The following is a 24718-nucleotide window of genomic DNA, read 5'->3' as shown; positions in this document are numbered from 1 at the left end:
TCCTAGAGAATGCTGGGGTCCACTTCAGTACCATGGGGTTATACCAAAGCTCCAGTACGGGCAGGAGAGTGCAGATGACCCTGCAGCACCGATTGACCAAACTTGAGGTCCTCATCGGCCAAGGTATCAAACTTGTAAAACTTTGCAAACGTGTTTGCCCCTGACCAAGTAGCTGCTCAGCAAATTTGTAATGCCGAGACCCCCCCGGGCAGCCGCCCAGGATGAGCCCACCTTTCTAGTAGAATGGGCATTTATCGACTTCGTTATCGGCAATCCTGCCATGGAATGAGCGTGCTGAATCGTCCCTCTGATCCAGCGCGCAATGGTCTGCTTAGAAGCAGGACACCCAATCTTGTTGGGAGCATACAGGATAAACAGAGCCTCTGTTTTCCGAATCCTAGCTGTTCTTGCGATATACATATTCAAAGCTCTAACCACATCAAGAGACTTTGACGCGGTGAAGGTGTCAGTAGCCACTGGCACACCAATAGGCTGGTTTATATGGAAAGGCGAAACCACCTTCGGAAGAAATTTGTTGGCGAGTTCTCAACTCTGCCCTATCTTCATTGAAGATCAGGTAATGGCTCTTGTGAGACAAGGCCCCCAACTCAGACACCTGCCTTGTGGATGCCAAGGCCAATAGCATGACCACTTTCCAAGTGAGAAACTTCAATTCTATCTCCTGTAGAGGTTCAAACCAATCCGATTGAAGGAACTGCAACACTACATTAAGGTCCCATGGTGCCACCGGAGGCACAAATGGAGGTTGGATGTGCAGCACCCCTTTCACGAACGTCTGAACTTCTGGAAGGGAGGCCAATTGTTTTTGAAAGAAAACCGATGAGGCCGAAATCTGGACCTTGATTTAACCCAATCTTAGGCTCGCATCCACACCCGCCTGCAGAAAATGGAGAAAACATCCCAAGTGAAACTCTTCCATAGGAGCCTTCTTGGAATCACACCAAGACACATAGTTTCTCCAAATACGGTGGTAATGTCTAGACATTACTCCTTTCCTGGCCTGAATAAGAATGGGGATAACTTCTTTGGGAATACCCTTTCGGGCTAGGATCCGGCGCTCAACAGCCATGCTGTCAAACGTAGCCGCGGTAAGTCTTGATACACGCACGGCCCCTGCAGCAGCAGGTCCTAGCGAAGAGGCAGAGGATCTTCTATGAGCAACTCCTGAAGATCTGGATACCACGTCCTCCTTGGCCAGTCTGGGACAATGAGGATCGCTCGAACCCTTGTTCTTCTTATGAGCTTGAGAACTTTTGGTATCCGTGAAAGTGGAGGGAAGACGTACACCGACCGAAACACCCACTGTGACACCAGTGCATCCACTGCTATTGTTTGAGGGTCTCTCGACCTGGAACAATATCTCTGGAGCTTCTTGTTGAGACGAGATGCCATCATGTCTACTTGAGGAACTCCTCAAAGACTTGTCACCTCTGCGAAGACTTCTTGGTGGAGGCCCCACTCCTGGATGAAGATCGTGTCTGCTGAGGAAGTCTGCTTCCCAGTTGTCCACTCCCGGAATGAAAATTGCCGACAGAGCTCTTGCATATCTTTCTGTCCAGAGGAGGATCTTTGTCACCTCTGCCATTGCCGCTCTGCTTTTCGTTCCGCCCTGACGGTTTATGTACGCGACTGCTGTTACATTGTCCGACTGGATCTGCACGGGTTGATCTTGAAGAAGATGCCCTGCTTGTAGAATGCCGTTGTAAATGGCTCTCAATTCCAGAACATTTATGTGAAGACAGGATTCCTGACTTGACCATTTTCCTTGGAAGCTTTTTCCCTGTGTGACTGCTCCCCAGCCTCGGAGACTTGCATCCGTGGTTACTAGGACCCAGTCCTGAATCCCGAACCTGCGTCCCTCTAATAGGTGAGAACTGTGTAGCCACCGCAGGAGCGAAATCCTGGCTTTGGAGGACAGGATTATCTTCTGGTGCATGTGTAGGTGGGATCCGGACCACTTGTCCAACAGGTCCTACTGGAATACTCTGGCATGGAATCGGCCAAACTGTATGGCCTCGTAGGCCGCTACCATCTTTCCCAACAACCGAATGCATTGATGGATCGACACTCTTGTTGGCTTCAAAATCTGTTTGACCATTCTCTGAATTTCCAGAGCCTATTCTACCGGAAGAAATACCCTCTGTACTTCTGTGTCCAGTATCATCCCCAGAAAGGACAATCTTGTCGTCTGTTCCAACTTCGACTTTGCAAAATCCATGATCCAACAGTGTTGTTGGAGCATGGACAGGGAGAGTGCAATGTTCTGCACCAACCGTTCCCTGGATCTCGCTTTTATCAGGAGATCGTCTAGGTGAGGGATTATATTGACTCCTTGTTGTCGAAGGAGGACCATCATCACTGCCATCACCTTGGTGAATACTCTCAGTGCCGTGGAGAGTCTGAACGGCATTGTCTGGAACTGGTAATGGCAATCCTGTACTGCGAATCTCCGATAAGCTTGATGAGGAGGATGAATAGGAACATGCAAGTAAGCATCTTTTATGTCTACTGACACCATGAAGTCCCCTTCCTCTAGACTGGAAATCACTGCCCTCAGAGATTCCATCTTGAACTTGAATCTTTTCAGGTAGAGAATCAGAGATTGCAGGTTTAAAATTGGTCTGACCGAGCCGTCCGGCTTCGAAACTTCGAAGAGGCTTGAATAAAAACCTTCTCCCTGTTGTGACTAGGGTACCAGGACAATTACCTGATCCTGACATAATTTTTGAATTGCAGCTGTTAATACTTCTCTGTCTGGAAGAGAAGCTGACGAGGTCGATTTGAAAAATCGGCATGGAGGGATGTCTTGAAACTCCAGTTTGTATCCATGGGACACTATTTGCAAGACCCATGGGTCCAGGCCATACTGAACCCAGAGCTGACTGAAAAGTTTCAGACGTGCTCCCACCCGCACGGGAGCCCCAGCATCATGCTGCAGATTTGGCAGAAGCAGGGGTTGATTTCTGCTCCTGCGTTCCTGGAGACGCTGTGGACTTTTTTCCTCTTCCCCTCCCTCTACCTGCAAAGAAAGGGGAACCTTTACCCTTTTTGTATTTGTTGGGCCGAAAGGACTGCATCTGAGTGATGTCTTTTTTGCCGTCCCAGGAGCATAAGGCAAGAATGTCGACTTACCTGCGGTAACCGCAGAGACTAAAGCACCCAGCCCATCTCCAAACAAGGCCTCATCTTTATACAGGAGAGCCTCCATATTTCTTTTGGAATCTGCGTCAGCATTCCATTGGCGAATCCACAACACCCTCAGAGCTTAGACTGCCATAGTAGCGGCTTTTGAACCCATGAGCCCAATATCTTTCATGGCTTCTAGCATGTATGCAGCAGCGTCTTTAATATGACTTAAGGTTAGGAGTTTCTCGTCTCTATCGTGTCAATTTCAGATGGCAAGTTGTCTAACCATTTTTCGATAGCACTACTCAACCACGCACAAACAATGGTGGGCCTGAGTAGCGTACCATTGGCCACATAAATAGATTTTAACGTAGTCTCCAACTTGCGGTCTGCCGGCTCCTTTAGTGAAGCCGTCTCAGGTGCAGGGAGAATCACCTTTTTAGTTAAACGTGACAGGGCACTGTCTAGAACCGGGGGTGACTCCCATCTTTTCCTGTCCTCTGCCGGGAAGGGATAAGCAACCTGAATTCTTTTGGGAATCTGAAATTTCTTTTCAGGGTTTACCCAAACTCCCTCAAAGAGAGTATTTAGCTCGTGAGAAGGAGGGAAAGTTATATTAATTTTCTTTTCCTTATAAAAATAAGCCTTCTCCTGAGGTAAAGGAGGGGCTTCCGTAACTTCCTTTATAGCAACAATCATATATTGAATGCTTTTTGCCAATTTAGGATCTATTCCCCTGGAATAACTAGTGTCGACACAGGAATCAGAGTCTGTGTCGGTATCAGTTTGTACTATTTGTGCAAATGGTCTCTTATGTGACCCTGAGGGGTCGCCTTTGGATGAAAAGGCAGAACTATGAAAAATCACATCTTCCATGGATTTTCTCCATGAGACTCAGACTTATCTAATCTCTTGCTGATATGATTCACACTATCACGTAATTCTTTCACCCATTCAGGCTTGTGGTGTGCCGCCAGCGCCACCACATTACAACTCTGTGTCCCTAAAATGGCTCCCTCAGGGGAAGAGCTCCTTGCCTCAGACATGTCACACACGTGCACAACCACACCACAGACATTCCGGGACTTATAGGGGACAGACGCACAGTAAAATCTGTCAGAAGCACACAAAGGATTTGCCAGCTCACACCCCAGCGCTAGTGATAAAAACCCTGTGTAACACAAAACTGCCCACAGACCTGTACTTTTATAATGATAAATTCACAATACAGCACCAATTTATACTGTGCCCCCCTCCTGTTCTGCACCCTGATACTTGTTCAGAAGCGGAGGAGGACCAGCATTCTTCTCTGCAGTTTGCTTGAAGAGAAAATGGCGCTGAGCAGTGTGCTGGCTGACTGAGGAGGAGGCCGCGCCCCCGCAACGGCGTATTTCCCCTCAGCAATTTCAATACTAATTTTTATACTGGCAGGGGTAGGACTGTGCCTCAGCAACTTATGTCCCCTTACTAGCCAGTTTTTATTTAGGTTTCATGCTGCCCAGGGCGCCCCCCCCCCCGTTATGCCTGTGTTGAAGGGTAGCATGGCACGCAGCGTTACCCGCCCGCTGCGCGGTACCTTTTTAGCCATCACGATGACTGAAGATCCTCTTATGTACCCTCACCTGTCGTCTGACCTCTGGCTCTGTAAGGGGGGTGACTGTGGCCTGTGGGAGTGAGCGCATAGCCGCAGCTAGTGTTCAGTACCCTTCAGGAGCTAATGGCGTCCTGTCAGCCAGAAGCAGAGCCATGAAACTATTCAGGAAGTTGGTTCCTACTTCTGCCCCCTAAGTCCCACGAAGCAGGGAGACTGTTGCCAGCAGTTCTCCCTGAAAATAAAAAAACCTTGCAAAGTCTTTCAGAGAAACTCAGTAGAGCTCCTCAGAGTGCATCCAGTCTGCCTGGGCACAATTCTAAAACTGAGGTCTGGAGGAGGGGCATAGAGGGAGGAGCCAGTTCACACTCTTGAAAAGTCTTAAAGTGCCCATGGCTCCTGCAGAACAGTCTATACCCTATGGTACTGAAGTGGACCCCAGCATCCTCTAGGACGTATGAGAAAAGCCAATATAGATCACACCTTACATATTTACCATGAGCTAGACTATTTCTTAGTCTATCACTGTATGTCACTATCTGCACTGGGATCCGGACTATAGGGCTACATTCATTAGGTCGACAGGCACAAGGTCGACACTGATAAAGGTCAACAGGTTCATATGGTCATACCTGCCTGTATTTCTTAGCATTGAAGCACAAAAAAAATGGGGAATGTTGAGGACCATAGACGAAGTGGTCAGCCAAGGAAACTTAGTGCATCAGAGGAAGGAGACATCATGCTTACTTCCCTTCAACATTGGAAGATGTTCAGCAGTGCTATCAGCTCAGAACTGGCAGAAACCAGTGGGATCAGGTAGACCCATCTACTGTTCAGAGAAGTATGGCCAGAAGTGGCCTTTATGGTAGAATTGCGACCAAAAACCTATACCTTTGACATGGAAACAAGGCCAATCGACTCAATTAAGCACATAAAACATAGGAACTGGGGTGCAGAAAAATGGCAGTAGATGCTCTGGACTGATGAGTCAAAATTTTAAATAATAAGAATTTACTCACCGGTAATTCTATTTCTCGTAGTCCGTAGTGGATGCTGGGAACTCCGTAAGGACCATGGGGAATAGCGGGCTCCGAAGGAGGCTGGGCACTCTAGAAAGATTTATGACTACCTGGTGTGCACTGGCTCCTCCCACTATGACCCTCCTCCAAGCCTCAGTTAGGACACCGTGCCCGGACGAGCAGACATAATAAGGAAGGATTTAGAATCCCGGGTAAGACTCTTACCAGCCACACCAATCACACCGTACAACTCGTGATACTATATCCAGTTTGACAGTATGAAAACAACTGAGCCTCTCAACAGATGGCTCAACAATAACCCTTTAGTTAACAATAACTATTTACAAGTATTGCAGACAATCCGCACTTGGGATGGGCGCCCAGCATCCACTACGGACTACGAGAAATAGAATTACCGGTGAGTAAATTCTTATTTTCTCTAACGTCCTAGTGGATGCTGGGAACTCCGTAAGGACCATGGGGATTATACCAAAGCTCCCAAACGGGCGGGAGAGTGCGGATGACTCTGTAGCACCGAATGAGAGAACTCCAGGTCCTCCTCAGCCAGGGTATCAAATTTGTAGAATTTTGCAAATGTGTTTGCCCCTGACCAAGTAGCTGCTCGGCAAAGTTGTAAAGCCGAGACCCCTCGGGCAGCCGCCCAAGATGAGCCCACCTTCCTTGTGGAATGGGCATTTACAGATTTTGGCTGTGGCATGCCTGCCACAGAATGTGCAAGCTGAATTGTACTACAAATCCAGCGAGCAATAGACTGCTTAGAAGCAGGAGCACCCAGCTTGTTGGGTGCATACAGGATAAACAGCGAGTCAGATTTTCTGACTCCAGCCGTCCTGGAAACATATATTTTCAGGGCCCTGACAACGTCTAGCAACTTGGAGTCCTCCAAATCCTTAGTAGCCGCAGGCACCACAATAGGCTGGTTCAGGTGAAACGCTGACACCACCTTAGGGAGAAACTGGGGACGAGTCCTCAATTCTGCCCTATCCATATGGAAAATCAAATAAGGGCTTTTACATGATAAAGCCGCCAATTCTGACACTCGCCTGGCTGAAGCCAAGGCCAATAACATGACCACTTTCCACGTGAGATATTTCAGATCCACGGTTTTTAGTGGCTCAAACCAATGTGATTTTAAGAAACTCAACATCACGTTGAGATCCCAAGGTGCCACAGGAGGCACAAATGGGGGCTGAATATGCAGCACTCCTTTCACAAATGTCTGAACTTCAGGTACTGAAGCTAGTTCTTTTTGAAAGAAAATCGACAGAGCCGAGATCTGTACTTTAATGGAGCCTAGGTTTAGGCCCATATTCACTCCTGCTTGCAGGAAATGCAGAAATCGACCTAGTTGAAATTCCTCTGTTGGGGCCTTTTTGGCCTCGCACCATGCAACATATTTCCGCCATATGCGGTGATAATGCTTTGCCGTAACATCTTTCCTGGCCTTAATAAGCGTAGGAATGACTTCTTCCGGAATACCCTTTTCCTTTAGGATCCGGTGTTCAACCGCCATGCCGTCAAACGCAGCCGCGGTAAGTCTTGGAACAGACAGGGCCCCTGTTGTAGCAGGTCCTGTCTGAGCGGTAGAGGCCACGGGTCCTCTGAGAGCATCTCTTGAAGTTCCGGGTACCACGCTCGTCTTGGCCAATCCGGAACCACGAGAATGGTGTTTACTCCTCGCTTTCTTATTATTCTCAATACCTTTGGTATGAGAGGCAGAGGAGGGAACACATAAACCGACTAGGTACACCCACGGTGTCACTAGAGCGTCCACAGCTATCGCCTGAGGGTCCCTTGACCTGGCGCAATATCTTTTTAATTTTTTGTTGAGGCGGGACGCCATCATGTCCACCTGTGGTTTTTCCCAACGGTTTACCAGCATCTGGAAGACTTCTGGATAAAGTCCCCACTCTCCCGGGTGGAGGTCGTGTCTGCTGAGGAAGTCTGCTTCCCAGTTGTCCACTCCCGGAATGAACACTGCTGACAGTGCTAGTACATGATTCTCCGCCCATCGGAGAATTCTTGTGGCTTCCGCCATCGCCATCCTGCTTCTTGTGCCGCCCTGTCGATTTACATGGGCGACTGCCGTGATGTTGTCTGACTGGATCAGCACCGGCTGGTGTAGGAGCAGGGATTTTGCTTGACTTAGGGCATTGTAGATGGCCCTTAGTTCCAGAATATTTATGTGAAGGGAAGTCTCCTGACTCGACCATAGTCCTTGGAAGTTTCTTCCCTGTGTGACTGCCCCCCAGCCTCGAAGGCTGGCATCCGTGGTCACCAGGACCCAGTCCTGTATGCCGAACCTGCGGCCCTCTAGAAGATGGGCACTCTGCAGCCACCACAGTAGCGACACCCTGGTTCTTGGAGACAGGGTTATCAAGCGATGCATCTGAAGATGCGATCCGGACCACTGGTCCAACAGGTCCCACTGAAAGATTCTGGCATGGAACCTGCCGAAGGGAATTGCTTCGTAAGAAGCCACCATCTTTCCCAGGACCCGCGTGCAGCGATGCACTGATACCTGTTTTGGTTTCAGGAGGTCTCTGACTAGAGATGACAACTCCCTGGCTTTCTCCTCCGGGAGAAACACTTTTTTTTTCTGGACTGTATCCAGAATCATACCCAGGAACAGTAGCCGTGTCGTCGGAACCAGCTGTGACTTTGGGATATTCAGAATCCAGCCGTGCTGGTGCAGCACCTCCTGAGATAGTGCTACTCCCACCAACAACTGTTCCTTGGACCTCGCTTTTATTAGGAGATCGTCCAAGTACGGGATAATTAAAACTCCCTTTTTTCGAAGGAGTATCATCATTTCCGCCATAACCTTGGTAAATACCCTCGGTGCCGTGGACAGTCCAAACGGCAGCGTCTGGAATTGGTAATGGCAATCCTGTACCACAAATCTGAGGTACTCCTGGTGAGGATGGTAAATGGGGACATGCAAGTAAGCATCCTTGATGTCCAGGGATACCATGTAATCCCCCTCGTCCAGGCTCGCAATAACCGCCCTGAGCGATTCTATCTTGGAACTTGAATTTTTTTATGTATGTGTTCAAGGATTTCAAATTTAAAATGGGTCTCACCGAACCGTCCGGTTTCGGTACCACAAATAGTGTGGAATAGTAACCCCGGCCTTGTTGAAGTAGGGGTACCTTGATTATCACCTGCTGGGAATACAGCTTGTGAATTGCCGCTAGCACCGCCTCCCTGTCTGAGGGAGCAATCGGCAAGGCAGATTTTAGGAACCGGTGGGGTGGAGACGCCTCGAATTCCAGTTTGTACCCCTGAGATACTATTTGAAGGATCCAGGGATCCACCTGTGAGCGAGCCCACTGATCGCTGAAATTCTTGAGGCGGCCCCCCACCGTACCTGGCTCCGCCTGTGGAGCCCCACCGTCATGCGGCGGACTTGGAAGAAGAAGCGGGGGAGGACTTTTGCTCCGGGGAACCTGCTGTTTGTTGCAGCCTTTTTTCCCTACCTCTGCCTCTGGACAGAAAGGACACGCCTTTTCCACGCCTGTTTTTCTGGGTCCGAAAGGACTGAACCTGATAAAACGGCGCCTTCTTAGGCTGTGAGGGGACATGGGGTAAAAATGCCGACTTCCCAGACGTTGCTGTGGAAACTAGGTCCGAGAGACCATCCCCAAATAATTCCTCACCCTTATATGGTAACACTTCCATGTGCTTTTTTGAATCTGCATCTCCTGTCCACTGGCGAGTCCATAAGCCTCTCCTAGCAGAGATGGACAATGCACTTACTTTAGATGCCAATCCGCAGATTTCCCTTTAGAGCCCCTGACGACCCATGCGACGCCTGGGCAGGCACGAGCTGAGAAGTCGGCTGTCCCACATTTGGCATGTCGTCGATTTTCTTATATAAGGAGTCTATACGTGCACTCATTACTTTCCATAAGCCCATCCACTCAGGTGTCTGCCCCGCAGGGGGTGACATCCCTTCTAAAGGCATCTGCTCCGCCTCCACATCATTATCCTCATCAAACATGTCGACACAGCCGTACCGACACACCGCACACACACAAGGAATGCTCCGAATGAGGACAGGACCCACAAAAGCCCTTTGGGGGGACAGAGTGAGAGTATGCCAGCACACACCAGAGCGCTATATAATGCAGGGACTAACTGAGTTATGTCCCCTATAGCTGCTTTTTATATTATATATATATATATATATTGCGCCTAAATTTAGTGCCCCCCCTCTCTGTTTTTATCCTGTTCTGAAGTGTAGACTGCAGGGGAGAGCCAGGGAGCTTCCTTCCAGCGGATCTGTGAAGGAGAAATGGCGCCAGTGTGTCTGAGGGAGATAGCTCCGCCCCTTTTCCGCAGCCTATTCTCCCGCTTTTTCCTGGATTCTGGCAGGGGTATTTACCACATATATAGCCTCTGGGGCTATATATTGTGGTATTTTTGCCAGCCAAGGTGTTTTTATTGCTGCTCAGGGCGCCCCCCCCCAGCGCCCTGCACCCTCAGTGACCGGAGTGTGAAGTGTGCATGAGGAGCAATGGCGCACAGCTGCAGTGCTGTGCGCTACCTTGGTGAAGACTGATGTCTTCTGCCGCCGTTTTTCCGGACCTCCTTCTTGCTTCCGGCTCTGTAAGGGGGACGGCGGCACGGCTCCGGGACCGAACACCAAGGACTGGGCCTGCGGTCGATCCCTCTGGAGCTAATGGTGTCCAGTAGCCTAAGAAGCCCAATCCGGCTGCAAGCAGGCGAGTTCGCTTCTTCTCCCCTTAGTCCCTCGCTGCAGTGAGCCTGTTGCCAGCAGGTCTCACTGAAAATAAAAAACCTAAATCTAAACTTTCTTTCTAAGGGCTCAGGAGAGCCCCTAGTGTGCATCCAACCTCGGCCGGGCAGGAAATCTAACTGAGGCTTGGAGGAGGGTCATAGTGGGAGGAGCCAGTGCACACCAGGTAGTCATAAATCTTTCTAGAGTGCCCAGCCTCCTTCGGAGCCCGCTATTCCCCATGGTCCTTACGGAGTTCCCAGCATCCACTAGGACGTTAGAGAAATTTTGTTATAACAGAAGGCAGTAGGTTCACAGAAAGGCTGGAGGGCGGTACAATAATGAGTGTCTGCAGGCAACAGTGAAGCATGGTGGAGGTTCCGTGCAAGTCTGGGGCTGCATTTCAGCAAAAGGAGGTGGGGAGTTGGGGTCTTATCCAGGTTTGTTAACAAATAAAAAAAGCACACTAATGGGCAAAACCATGCTGCACTGCAGCTGGGGCCAATGCAACATGTACAGAGAGATTTGGGTGGGGTGTGTGCAAATGTAAAATAAAGCAACCAGTATTCACCATGCAGAGAAACAATAAAACCCACCCAAATCTAAATCTCTCTGCACACGTTACATTTGCCCCACCTGCAGTGCAACATGGTTTTTCCCACTAATGTGCTTTTTTTGGGTTGCTAACAAACCTGAATAACACCCTTGGTTAGTATTAATGGTGTCTTCAATGTTGAGAAATACAGCCAGGTACTTATTCATCATGCAATACCATTTGGGAGGAGCCTGCTTGGCTCCAAATTAATACTGCAGCAGGACAACAACCCCAAACATACAGCCAATGTCATTAAGAACTATCTTCAGCGTAAAAAACAATGGGGTAGATGTATTAACCTGGAGAAGGCATAAGGAAGTCATAAACCAGTGATAAAGCAGTGTTAAGTGCAAGGTGATAATGCACCAGCCAATCAGCTTCTGTGAATTTACATATGGGAGCAGATTGGCTGGTGTGTTTATCACCTTGCATTTATTACTGGTTTATCACTTCCTCATGCCTTCTCCAGGTTAATACATCTGCCCCAATGAGTCCTGGATGTGATGGTATGGCCCCACAGAGCCCTGATCTCAACATCATTGAGTCTGTCTGGGAAATACATTGAGACAGAAGGATTTGAGCAAACCTACAGCCACAGAAGATCTGTGGTTAGTTCTCCAAGATGTTTGGAACAACCTCCCCGCAGAGTTTCTTCAAAAACTGTGCAAGTGTACCTAGAAGAATTGATGCTGTTTTGAAGGCAAATGGTGGTCACACCAAATATTGATTTGATTTAGATTTCTCTGCTGTTCATTCACTTAGTTTATTTTTAGCAATTAACAAAAATACAATTAATTGAAAGCACCTGCCTAAAACTGTTGCACAGTACTGTATATCAAATTCTTTTTACACAATTATTCTGTACTGATCAGAATGCCATGTCTGAATGCTGCTTAATTTATTTTTGCTAAAGGAAACCATGACCCAGCAGTCTGGTACAGGTACAAGACCTCACATCACACACGGGCAGGACAAAATTATGGAAACAGTGGAGGTCATTCCGACCCGTTCGCATGCTTTTTTCCGCGGCCATGCGAACGGGTCCGGAATGCGCGGACACAATGCACGGGTGCGTCGCTGCCCGGTGACAAGGAACGCCGGGCAGCGACTGAATTGAAGATAACGATCGCTGACGCAATCGCACCGTGATTGACAGGAGGAAGGTGTTTCGGGGCGTCAACTGACCATTTTCGGGGAGTGGAGAGCCGAACGCAGGCATGTCAAGGCGATTGGTGGGCGAATGTCGGACGTCAATTCCGGGACTTGAGATGCTGAAGTGATTGCAAGAGGTAAGTAAGTACAGACCTACTCCTCATCTACACAAAAAGTTTTTGCATAGCTCTGCTGCACAAGCAATCGCAGCCTTGCTATGCAAAAATCCACTCCGCCATAGGCGGCGTCTACCAGATCGCATAGGCAGCAAAAAGTTGCAGTGTGCGGTCAGGTCAGAGTGAGGGCCCTTGTACAACATAGCGGTTGAAACCATTTTTGTTGGTTACATTGTAAGAACATTTGTTGTCTTGCTTATTATTTTGTTTCTTCATTCCCTGTAGTTCCAGTATCAATGAATTACAGATAATGAATGAGCGCAGATTGTTGATGTATTTAACTGAAGCATTTGTGACAAAAACACTTTGACGATCTATCCAGAGCAAGTTTGTAAGGTTACGATGTTATACACTGCATGGAAATACCTTATAAGCTGAGAAGAATAGCAACTGCTAAACAGAAAAAAGTGAAAGGGAGCACTGAAGAGGATTGTGTCTAAAAATCAATCTACTGCAGTAAATGTTACAGTAGATCCTATATTCTTAAAGACCCTGTTTCTACAAGATCAGTCTGACGAGAGCTTCACAAACCCTTCATCCATGACAGATCCCTGATTACTGACAACACTAAAAGGTGTGTACACACGGAGCGATATTACCTTGCAATTTTGACTATATAGTCAAAATCACGGGGAAAGTTAGTGCATATCACAAGGTGTTAGCCAGCTTGCGATACCGATTCGATCCCGATGCGCACTAGACTGTGCAGGTAAGTCAATTTTGACTATCTAGTACAAAGTATAGCTAAAATTGCACATAAGTCAATATCTTACAGTGTGTGTATGCACCTTAAGCACTTGCCTGGCATGGTCACATCAGATGCGACCACACCAGCAAGCGTCTTATCTGACTTGGTTGCACAGGATGCGACTAGTCAGATAGACAGTGTTAGCAGTGTCAGGGAAGTGAAACTTCCGGTCTCTCTGAGATCAGCAGCGGAGGTAAGGTCCCTCTGCCTCCCTGCACCCTCAGTGTTGCTGTGCTGCCGATCACTGCTGATCGGTCAGCATGGCAGGATCCTCCACCCAGCGGATGCAGACAATAGCAGCCACTGGGGAAGTGTATCATCCTGGGAGGCGAAAGTATCAAAGGCATAGAACCTAAGGAACATGTTCACTGAGGACCATGTAGCCGCCTTGCACAATTGTTCAGCGGGCCGCCCAAGAAGGTCCAACAGACGGAGTAGAATGGGCTTTGAAGAAGCAGGAGCTGGGAGTCCAGCCTGCGCATAGGTTTGTGCAATCACCATTCTAATCCATCTGGCCAAGGAATTCGCAGGCCAGCCATGTTTGTGAAAACCAAAAAGTACAAAAAGGGTATCTGACCTCCTCATAGAGGCAGTCCTCTCCACGTAAATACGGAGAGCCCGTACCACATCCAAAGACCGCTCTTTGGAGGACAAACCAGAAGAGATAAAAGCCGGAATCACAATCTCTTGGTTAAGATGGAAAGAGGACACCACCTTAGGTAGATAACAGAGGCGAGTTCTAAGAACTGCCCGGTCACGGTGAAAAATCAAAATGGGTGGACGACAGGACAAAGCGCCTAAGTCCGACACCCTCCTAGCAGAGGCAATAGCCAGCAGAAACACGACCTTAGGCATAATGCATTTAAGGTCCACAGACTCAAGAGGTTCAAATGGAGACTCTTGTAGGACATTCAAGACAACAGACAGATCCCATGGAGCCACAGAAGGGTCAGAGGGAGGCTGAATCCGTAAAACACCCTGAGTGAAAGTATGAACGTCGGTAATAGACGCAATTTTTCTCTGAAACCACACCGACAAGGCAGATATATGAACCTTGAAGGAGGCCAGACGAAGGCCTAAGTCTAGGCCTTGTTGCAGAAAAGCCAAAAGTCTGGAAGTTCTCAACGCGTATGCATCATAATTCTTAGCAGCATACCAGGTGAAGTAAGAATTCCAGACCCTGTAATAAATCCGTGCAGAAGCCGGTTCGCGGGCCATCAACATAGTTTGAATAACCGCCTTGGAGAATCCTTTGGCCCTCAGGAGTGAGGCCTCAAGAGCCACATAGTCAAAGCCAGTCTGGCCAGGTCTGGGTAGACACAAGGGCCCTGAACGAGGAGGTCTGGGCGTTGAGGAAGTAGAAGAGGACGCCCACTCAATAGACCCTGCAGGTCTGAGAACCAATGCCGCCTGGGCCACGATGGAGCGACTGAAAGTAGCATTCCTCCTTCTTGCGTGAACTTCCGTATTACCCTGGGCAGGAGTGACACTGGAGGGAACAAGTATGGTAGCCAAAAATTCCATGGAATTGCCAGTGCGTCCACGAACGCTTCCTTGTCCTTGATCCGAAGACCGGAACCTTGTTGTGATTGTGTCGAGACACCATCAGGTCTACATCTGGTAGGCCCCACTTGTCCGTGAAGACTTCCGGATGAAGATTCCACTCTCTGGCGTGTACCTCCTGACGACTGAGGAAATCCGCTTCCCAGTTGAGGACTCCGGGTGAACACCGCCGATATTGCTGGCAGATGGCGTTCCGCCCAATAAAGGATTTTTGATACTTCCAGCATTGCCATGTGGCATCGAGTTCTGCCTTCATGATTTATGTACGCCACCGTGGTGGCATTGTCTGATTGTACTTGAACAGGCCTGTTCTGTAGCAGAGGTAGGGCAAGCGGCAACGCACTGCACACCGCCCGCAATTCCAGAATGTTTATCGGGTGGAGAGATTCCTCCTTGGTCCACTGACCCTGGAGAGAGTGTTGCTCCAACACCGCGCCCCAACCCCGCAGACTGGCGTCCGTCGTCCGTAGGACCCAGTTGGAGATCCAGAAGGGACGGCCCCTGCTCAACTGTTGGTCCTGTAGCCACCAGCTCAGTGACAGACGAACCTCCGGCGTTAAGGAAATCATTTGAGACCTGATCCGATGGGGCAGGCCATTCCACTTTGAAAGGATTAACTTCTGCAGAGGGTGGGAATGAAATTGAGCGTACTCTACCATGTTGAAAGCGGACACCATGAGGACTAGTACTTGCATCGCCGAGTGTATCGACACTCTTGGGCGAGAAAGGAAGTATCCGATCCTGTCCTGAAGCTTCAGGACTTTTTCTGGAGGCAGAAACAGTCTTTGACTGTGTGTGTCCAGCGGTGCACCATGCTCCGAGCAGGGACCAACAAGGACTTTTTCCAGTTGATGAGCCACCCGTGGGCTTGTAGGAACTGGACAGTCAGTTCCAGAGGACTGAGGAGAACATCTTGGGAGTTCGCCAGGATCAGCAAGTCGTCCAGATACGGCAGGATCCTGATTCCCTGACGGCGGAGAAGGGCCGTCATCATGGCCATGACCTTTGGTGAAGATCCGAGGGGCCGTGGCCAGTCCAAATGGCAGAGCCTGGAATTGATGATGGAGGTTGCCATTAGCAAACCGCAGAAATTGTTGATGTGATACGGCAATAGGTATATGTAGGTAAGCATCCTGTATGTCCAGGGATACCATATAATCTTCTGGTTCCATGGGCAGTACAACAGAGCGCAGAGTTCCAATAAGGAATTTAGACACTCTGACAAATTTGTTCAATGATTTGAGGTTAAGTATAGGCCGGAAGGACCCATTTGGTTTCGGAACTAGAAACAGGGTCGAATAGTATCCCCTGCCTCTCTGGGATAGAGGTACAGGCACTACCACTCCTGTGTCCAGGAGGGATTGCACAACCAAGTGTAGAGCTTGCGCTTTCAACAGATCCGAAGGGATAACCGTCAAACAGAACTGGCGAGGGAGACATCTCTTGAAAGAGATTGTGTACCAGTGAGAGACAACTTCCCACACCCAGGCGTCCAAAGTGGTCTTTAACCAGGCCTGGGCGAACTGCAGAAGTTGACCTCCCACCCAGGGATCTCCCAGGGAAAGGCCCGCCCCGTCATGCAGCAGCCAGGACTGTTTAGGTTTGGGTTTTGTGGATTTGGAAGTACGAGTCTGTCTCGGGTATGCCTGACCCTTTGCTTTCCCAGGAGGTCGAAAGGAACAAAAAGTGGTACTCTTCGCCTTCGGTGCAGAAGGATTAGTACTTGGGAGAAAAGCAGTCTTAGCAGTCGCCAAGTCCGTCACGATCTTATTCAGATCCTCCCCAAAAAGGATGTCTCCCTTAAAAGGGAGCACCTTCAAGGTCTTTTTGGAGTCTAAGTCCACCTTCCAGGACCTCAACCACAGATTTCGGCGAGCCAGTATAGACGTAGTAGACGCCTTGGCTGCCATTACACCTACCTCAGAGGACGCCTCCTGAATATAGTGGGAGCCTGTGGTAATATGAGACAGATATTGTCTGGCAGTGTCAGAAATATCATGAGGCAGCTCATCCTCTAATGCCTGAACCCATGCTTCAATTCCTTTCGCGGCCCAGGAGGCTGCTATAGTGGTATAGCACTGGTAGGGGAGTAAATAGACTTCAGGCATCCCTCCACACGCTTATCCGTCGGTTCCTTCAGTGAGGTGACAGTGGAGACAGGCAGAGTAGATGACACCACAAGACGGGCGACATGAGAGTCCACCGGCGGTGGAGTTTCCCACTTGTTACTCAACTCCGTAGGGATAGGATAACGAGCTAGCATCTTCTTAGGGAAAATTTATTTCCTGGAGATGACCAGGAGTCCTGACGTATGTCAATTAAATGGTCAGACTACTTTAGTAACCTTAAATTAAATGGTAAGACTACATTAGTAACCTTCTGACGTTTGAATTTATCAGGTTTCTTAGACGCAGTAGTGGGATCTATCTCATCCTCAATTTGTAGAATCAGCTTAATAGACTCCACTAGGTCAGGAACATCAACCTGGGTTGTAGTTTCCTCGTTAGAAGCAACTGTATCTGTGTCTGACGGATCAGTATATTCCCCATCCTCCTCAGAAGAATTATCTGAAATACTAGTGGATTGTGAGGAGGAAGCGGCCCGCTTAGATGACCCCTTGACCCCAGAGGGGCGTGGGGTAGATTTTGTCTAACCAAAGATTGATTTAATTGTTGTATCTGGGTAGACCGTGTGTCCACCCAGGGCAGATTAACTACAGGGACAATATGTGGCTGCAATGGCACAGGAGGTCCCACAGGTGGCGTAAGACGTGTCACAAGCGTATTCAGCATACTTGAGAATGCTGCCCAAGGTGGTTCCTGATTGGCCACAGGTGCTGTGGGCTGACTGGGAGATGTATGGCACCCAGTGCCTGAACGATCAGCTAAAGCTTCCCCCTCGGGTAAATCCTGGGTGCAAGCACTGCATGATGCAGAAGTGTCCGCAAATTTCCCGTCCTGTGTGGCAGACATTATAGGGACTGTAGGCCTAAGCGTTTTTTACCCAGCGTGTATGAACAGCGATGATCGCTGACATCGCTGGGCTGAAAAGCGCTCAGTGCATACACACTGAGCGCTTTTCCCCTCTGCCCAGCGATGTCAGCGGCTTTCCATAGCAGGACGCTATGGAACGCCGCTCACCCCGCCGTTCATCTACTGGTAATTCACTCATAAAAAAAACTTGACAATTTCGGAGAGTCTTTTTGAGAAAAAAAAATAGTTAAGTGGTTAAGAAGAGAAAAAAAAAAAATATGTTGGGGATTATAAAATCTGGACGTCTAATGCTTAGAAACATGTACAATGGTCCAATGAGTCATCTTTTCTACACCAGGACAGGTGTACTGAATGGCCAAGGAAGCCTATAAAGCTCCTGAATGCCTGGTTACAACTGTGATAAATGGAGGTGGTTCAGTGATGGTTTGTGTTCTGCTGGTCATTCACTCAAGAACTGAATTACTGCCAGTTACTACATGGATATTTTAGGCTACCAGGCGCATCCCATGGTTCAGAAGTTGTTCGCTAACAATTATATAAATATTCCATGATGACAATGACCCACGCACACACAGCCAGAAGCATTCAGTCTTGTCTGACGATCATCTTCACTGTCCAGAACAATCACCAGACTTCAATAACCTTGCCCCACTGTAGTCCATTTTAATGAAGACAGTCACAAGCCGATTCCCTCCTCCATAATTTCTCAAGCAACTTAAATATTCTATTCCTGTGGTACATCATTCCATTATAAACCATTCATAATTTTAGTTTATGCCAAGAAGGATACAATCTGTATTACATGCATGGAGTTCCAAACTCTGTGTTAACATAGATATTTGACTTTCACACCCGTTTCCATATCTTATCCACCCCATGTACATTCCATATAATCTGTTCCTTTACAGTTTCCCTATCACACACACCTTACAAAACAAACAACAGTAGCAGTAGTGTTTTAGAGTTTAACAAGCCTTCTGCAAGTGTAATCCTTACCGACTTTGGAAAACATCCATTTTGTGGTTAGTGAGGTCCACATTAATCTGTTAACATTCTTAGACTTAATAATTAAGGCAACAAAATAGTAACCCTTAATTTGTGCAAGTGGTCTTTATACTATACCTGTTTTCCATAAAGTGGATACATACAATTACATGTTCATTTCAAATTTTACTTTGATGTATGATTTTGAATGTTTCATACAATGACTACTTCATTTACTTGTCTTATGTGGATGTGCCGTAGGTTGTGTAGACCTACTGTTCACAAAATAATTACTAATAAGGAGAACATTAAGCATTCTTTAAGAAGGTACATTGAGGGTAATTCAGATCTGATCGTTGGGCTGCTAATTTTGCGGTCTTGCGTTCAGATAGTCGCTGCCTCCAGGGGGAGTGTATATCCGCCGTGCAAGTGTGCGATCCTATGTGTAGCTGAGCTGCTAAAATCCAGTGTGTGCAGTCTGTGCGCAGCCCAGGACTTACTCCTCCAGTGCGATCACAACAGGCTGAAAATGCTTGGGCACACCTGCATGTTCCCCGACACTCCCAGTAAACCACCCGTAAACGGCCTCTTCCTGTCAAACACCTTGAACGCCCGTGCAATCGGATTTTTCGCACCATGCCATCGCTGACCAGCGATGCCCGTTGTTGATGGCCGACGCGCGTGCGCATTGCGGTGCATACGCAGTTAGTAGCTGATCGTCCCTGTGTGAAAATGCACAGCAGCGATCAGTTCTGAATGACCTCCCTTGTTGTGAATGCTGTTCTCAGATCTCATTGAAATAGAATACCCACCTCAGTTTGGTACTGCAGTGCTTGCAACAAAAGCATCTGTTGTGAAAGATGTGTTTGTCAGCCACCAGCCTTTCCATAGGATACACGGTCGTCTGGCAGGATGAGCAGAGTTCTCTAACTGGGGGCTTCACACTAAAAGACTGACGACATACCAACATCATTAGCAGAGCACTTACAACACACGGTCCTAGGGGTCAGCACTTTATACCGTCTTACTGTCTCCCATTACTTATATATGTTGTAAGTTGTTTTTTTTAGCTATAGCCCTCTATCCTCATCATTTTGTTCCTTGCAATTTTAATCTCCAAATTATATTTATGTATTTTTTGTGCCCAACGTTTTATTTTCTGCAATTCAGTAAATACACAAAAGAAGCCAGTGAACAGTCACTCACCTTTGACCTCTGGACCACACTTGTTGACGGACTGCAAGGAGAATCCTAAAAGAATAACAGATGACAGAACACTATTACACTATGCAGTCCACACATCTTGGTTCATGCTTCTTTTTGCCAGGATAGGGATCTCTTTACTTTCACCATAATATTTAACAAGTTCTTCTTAATTCACAAGATTTTTAGCATTGTGTGGTATTTAGGAAGAATAATTTTCCCCAATAAATATCTCATTGCTGCTGTTCCTGGCGATTTGATGTGCTGTATTGGGGAAATTTACGAAGAGACTCATGCCGAGACAGCGTGGCCGATAAGGTGCTGTCCTGGCAAAGAGTTTGCAGCATCATAGTAGCTTCCACTATCACTATACTACTGGGTTCAGACCCTGCTATGGACAGAAAAAATAAATAAATATGTAAATATAAGTTAGTACTTCCCAACAGGAAATCCCTCTCCTGTAGGGAACTGAAGATTAAGGCAAAACTCCCATATTAGTGTCCCTATGGAGAACTGGAAGCTTCCGCATATTATATGCATTCTCACAGCTTATGGAGTGTGAGCAGGGTTTGCCTACCGTAACCGACAGATAAGAGTCAACAGGATCTAGCACTGAATCGAATACAACCCTTTGTATACTAGTAACTTGTGCAATACTGATACAGGAGGCACAATGTGACTAGTGAATTCAGTCACTGAATCATACTTGCCTACTCTCCCGGGATGTCCAGTAACCTGACAAATTTTGGGAAGTTCTCCTGGACACCTGGAGAGCAGAGCAACCTCCCAGATCCCACCCACTTCCTAGTGTGGTGGCCAAGATGGCACATATAACCACGCCCACTGCTGCAATCACAGTGCTTGAGTGGGGGTCAAAATGTCTGCTGCCACTGTGTGTAATTGACAGATCTACTTTAAAACGATACAAAACTGAAAATGTACCATCATGAAATTAAAAACACTTGGTAAGTGCCTGTACACAGCACAGAATTACAAATGTATAAAACACCACAGTGCAAATAGTCCACAAATCTAGCTCTTTGCTCATATTGCAAATATTGTAAGATCCTAATTTATGTGTAGAACATGAATTTTATGAAAGGAAATCTATGGAGCGTTAACATTTTCACCATGGGCTTTGATGATGCAGAAAAACCCAAGTCTAGAGTCTCCACTGTCCACTATCCATACTATCTGCATATCAAGGTACCTAAAAAGCATTTTGTTTGTTACATCAGGGCTTATGGCACAACCCCACCGGGATGTATTCATGTGACCGGCGGTCAGAAGACCGACTGTCACATAACCTCCCCTACATCCCGCTCTCTCACAATCCTGACGGTCGGAATACCGACCAACATGGACTATTCCCACTCATGGAGCCCGCAGCGTAATGAGCACAGCGAGCCTCCAAGGGGCTTGTTGCGCTCGCCCCCTCTCCCTGTCGGGATTTCGCTGCCGGGATCCCGGCGTTGGTATGCTGACCGCCAGTCTCCTGCCCGCTGGTCAAGCATACCACACCCCAGAAACCCTTACTGCATGGTTTCAAAAGGATTGCTACTTGTGACTGGACCTCCAACTCTCAAACCTTCCACCCTCTGTTACCATTAAAGAGTGGTCTTTATTAACCTGTTCTGTATTACCTTTTGCATGCAGCAGTCCTTGGGGCTCCAGCTAGGTGCAAGGTCCATCTTAGGAAACATTTTACTAGGTATTAATGCAGCTTTAACTCTCCCTAACCACTTAGCGCTTTACACATCAATCTCCCACTAAAGTTTGTCTATAAGTAGGATTCTGCTCAGCACTGGCCATGTCATGCTCTGATTACCGAATGGCTGAGTATCAGGTTGCTTGAAGGCTTCATATTGTAGAGCATCTCAGGGTCAGCTTGACTAGAATGTTCTTAGCTATCATCCTCTGTCCTTTGTATCTGGTAGGCGCAGTGTAGACAGTTTCAGCAAGTGAGCACACAGCTGAAGCCGACAAGGAAATAAACCAAAGTAATTTTTATACATATGCCTCAGGCTGCATAGTCCACACTGAGGCTAGAGCAGAGCACCTAACTTCCTGGACACAGGCCTGGCCTACTCACCACTGCAAGTCCCCATTTCACTCAGGCTACAGTATATTAGATCTTGTAGTAGTGGGCAGGTAGCCTATGACAGAGGGACTGTCCAAAGCTCTTCATTAGGGGATGCACTGCAGGGTGCAGGATGCTAGCTGGAGAATGCATTAAGGTGCAGTGGAAGTCTCATCCGTAGTTTCTGCACTCCTAAATACTGTATGTGGTGTGCAGTCACAGACATAACATGTAAATCTAGGTTTAAAACACTGTTCCCTTGTCTCATTTTTAGAATCACCATAAAGAATTTTTGGAACAGCATTAGTGTCCTAAGCTAATGTACTCGGTCACTGGCAGTACTGTGCTTTATATGCATTTTCAAGTGACTAACAAACAGAGCTTTGTGAAGTAAAAGTTCCCTTTCTGCAATGGAACACAAACCTTCCTTTATTGCCCCACCGCAGGGTATCTTAAGAAGACCTGTACTTACATGCCCTGTGGCTGCTGTGGTAGGAATTTTAGCTTGAAACATCTCTCCGGCTTTCTGCTCCTGGGACCGGTCAAGTTTATTTCTCATCTGTAAAGAAAATATGAGGGAGACCTTGAAGTGCACCAGTCATGTACACAGAGAAAGTCGCCATTTTGTGGCCTGAGACAGTATTAAAATCACTATGGACCAGTGAAATTAAGGCTCATTAGGTGGCGTCCCATAACTAATCAAGAATGGACTTCCAATAATTTCTATTACGTGATGTGTTAAAGGGAATCCTTTAAATATGCACTGAAATATTTCCATTGCGCATACCATGGGTGAGATGTATCAAAGCTTGGAGAGTTAAAGTGGAGAGATAAAGTACCAACCAATCAGCTGCTAACTGTGATGTTACAGGCTGTGTTTGAAGTGACAGGATCTGATTAGTTAGAAATTTATCTCTCTCCAAGCTTTTTGATAAATCCCCCCCCTCCCTAATTTCCTAGTTTTGAATTATGTATATAGTTTGGTGGGTACAACTAAAGAGCAACAAAGTTTTCAGAACTGTTCAGTGAAATAGTCTCTTTACACCACATTGGTTTGCAGAATGTAGCATGTATTGCAGTAGGAAATTAGGGTAGGGATCAGAACACTTTCCTCACACAATCACACATACACAAATAATGCATAGGGTTAATGTATGTGTATACGCGGTGGAGAATTTAGTCAGAATTCAGGCAGGAACATATATGTGTATGAGTATATATGCTCAGGAAATTGATTTGTAAGTAAACAGTCAAACCTGTGCAACTTTACAAGTGTGATGTATAATGTGTGGCTTTGAACCATAATTATGTAACTGAATTGAACACCCAGATCACATCTCCTACAACAAAGACCAGTGACTCTGTGTAAATAATCTAACACTTTCTTGGGGATGCGATGTTGTCAAAAGGGCATGAAGAGGTTAATGTAGCATATGAAAGTCACCTCTCTCACTTCCCTCACCCTGTAACGTCTGTTGTTTCCTGTGATCTTGCCCCATAATCTTGTATATGTTCTGGATGTGCTCACATCTCATTCTGAATTGGCATTACAGCAGCTAATATCCAACTTAAGGCTTGCACAGCTTTCCCCGAAGGACTGGATCCAGCAATTTCAGTATAGTTATGGTGCTCATAATGTGAAAGTATTGCATGTCAGTTCAGAAGTACAGAAAAAAAAACACCTCTCTAAAAGATGTTTTTTTCTGTACTTCTGAACTGACATGCAATACTTCCACATACCCTCTCTGAACTGACATGTAATACTTCCACATACCCTCTCTGAACTGACATGCAATACTTCCACATACCCTTTCTGAACTGACATGTAATACTTCCACATACCCTTTCTGAACTGACATGCAATACTTCCACATACCCTTTCTGAACTGACATGCAATACTTCCACATACCCTCTCTGAACTGACATGCAATACTTCCACATACCCTTTCTGAACTGACATACAATACTTCCACATACCCTTTCTGAACTGACATGCAATACTTCCACATACCCTCTCTGAACTGACATGCAATACTTCCACATACCCTTTCTGAACTGACATGCAATACTTCCACATACCCTCTCTGAACTGACATGCAATACTTCCACATACCCTTTCTGAACTGACATGCAATACTTCCACATACCCTTTCTGAACTGACATGCAATACTTCCACATACCCTCTCTGAACTGACATGCAATACTTCCACATACCCTCTCTGAACTGACATGCAATACTTCCACATACCCTTTCGGAACTGACATGCAATACTTCCACATACCCTCTCTGAACTGACATGCAATACTTCCACATACCCTCTCTGAACTGACATGCAATACTTCCACATACCCTTTCTGAACTGACATGCAATACTTCCACATACCCTCTCTGAACTGACATGCAATACTTCCACATACCCTTTCTGAACTGACATGCAATACTTCCACATACCCTTTCTGAACTGACATGCAATACTTCCACATACCCTCTCTGAACTGACATGCAATACTTCCACATACCCTTTCGGAACTGACATGCAATACTTCCACATACCCTCTCTGAACTGACATGCAATACTTCCACATACCATCTCTGAACTGACATGCAATACTTCCACATACCCTCTCTGAACTGACATGCAATACTTCTACATACGCTCTCTGAACTGACATGCAATACTTCCACATACCCTTTCTGAACTG

At 47.1% G+C, this 24718-nt stretch overlaps 1 protein-coding gene across 11 annotated transcripts in view; it reads right to left on the bottom strand.

Moving 5' to 3' along the window:
- The window catches only part of LIMD2 (LIM domain containing 2), a 286232-nt gene that overhangs the window by 3165 nt on the left and 258349 nt on the right, over window positions 1-24718 (bottom strand). For all 11 annotated transcript variants that reach the window (XM_063959528.1, XM_063959532.1, XM_063959534.1 and 8 more), the window contains 3 exons: window positions 22486-22572; window positions 19937-19981; window positions 19543-19682 (listed from right to left, as the gene is read on the bottom strand). In XM_063959528.1, the coding sequence (XP_063815598.1) occupies window positions 19543-19682; window positions 19937-19981; window positions 22486-22572 (272 nt within the window). The remainder of the gene's footprint in view (window positions 1-19542; window positions 19683-19936; window positions 19982-22485; window positions 22573-24718) is intronic.

This window comes from Pseudophryne corroboree, chromosome 3 (genome assembly GCF_028390025.1).
Source record: "Pseudophryne corroboree isolate aPseCor3 chromosome 3, aPseCor3.hap2, whole genome shotgun sequence".
In the NCBI taxonomy this organism is placed as follows: Eukaryota; Metazoa; Chordata; class Amphibia; order Anura; family Myobatrachidae; genus Pseudophryne; species Pseudophryne corroboree.
Note: the sequence above shows the minus strand (reverse complement) of the source record. Positions and strands in the feature narration are given on the sequence as shown.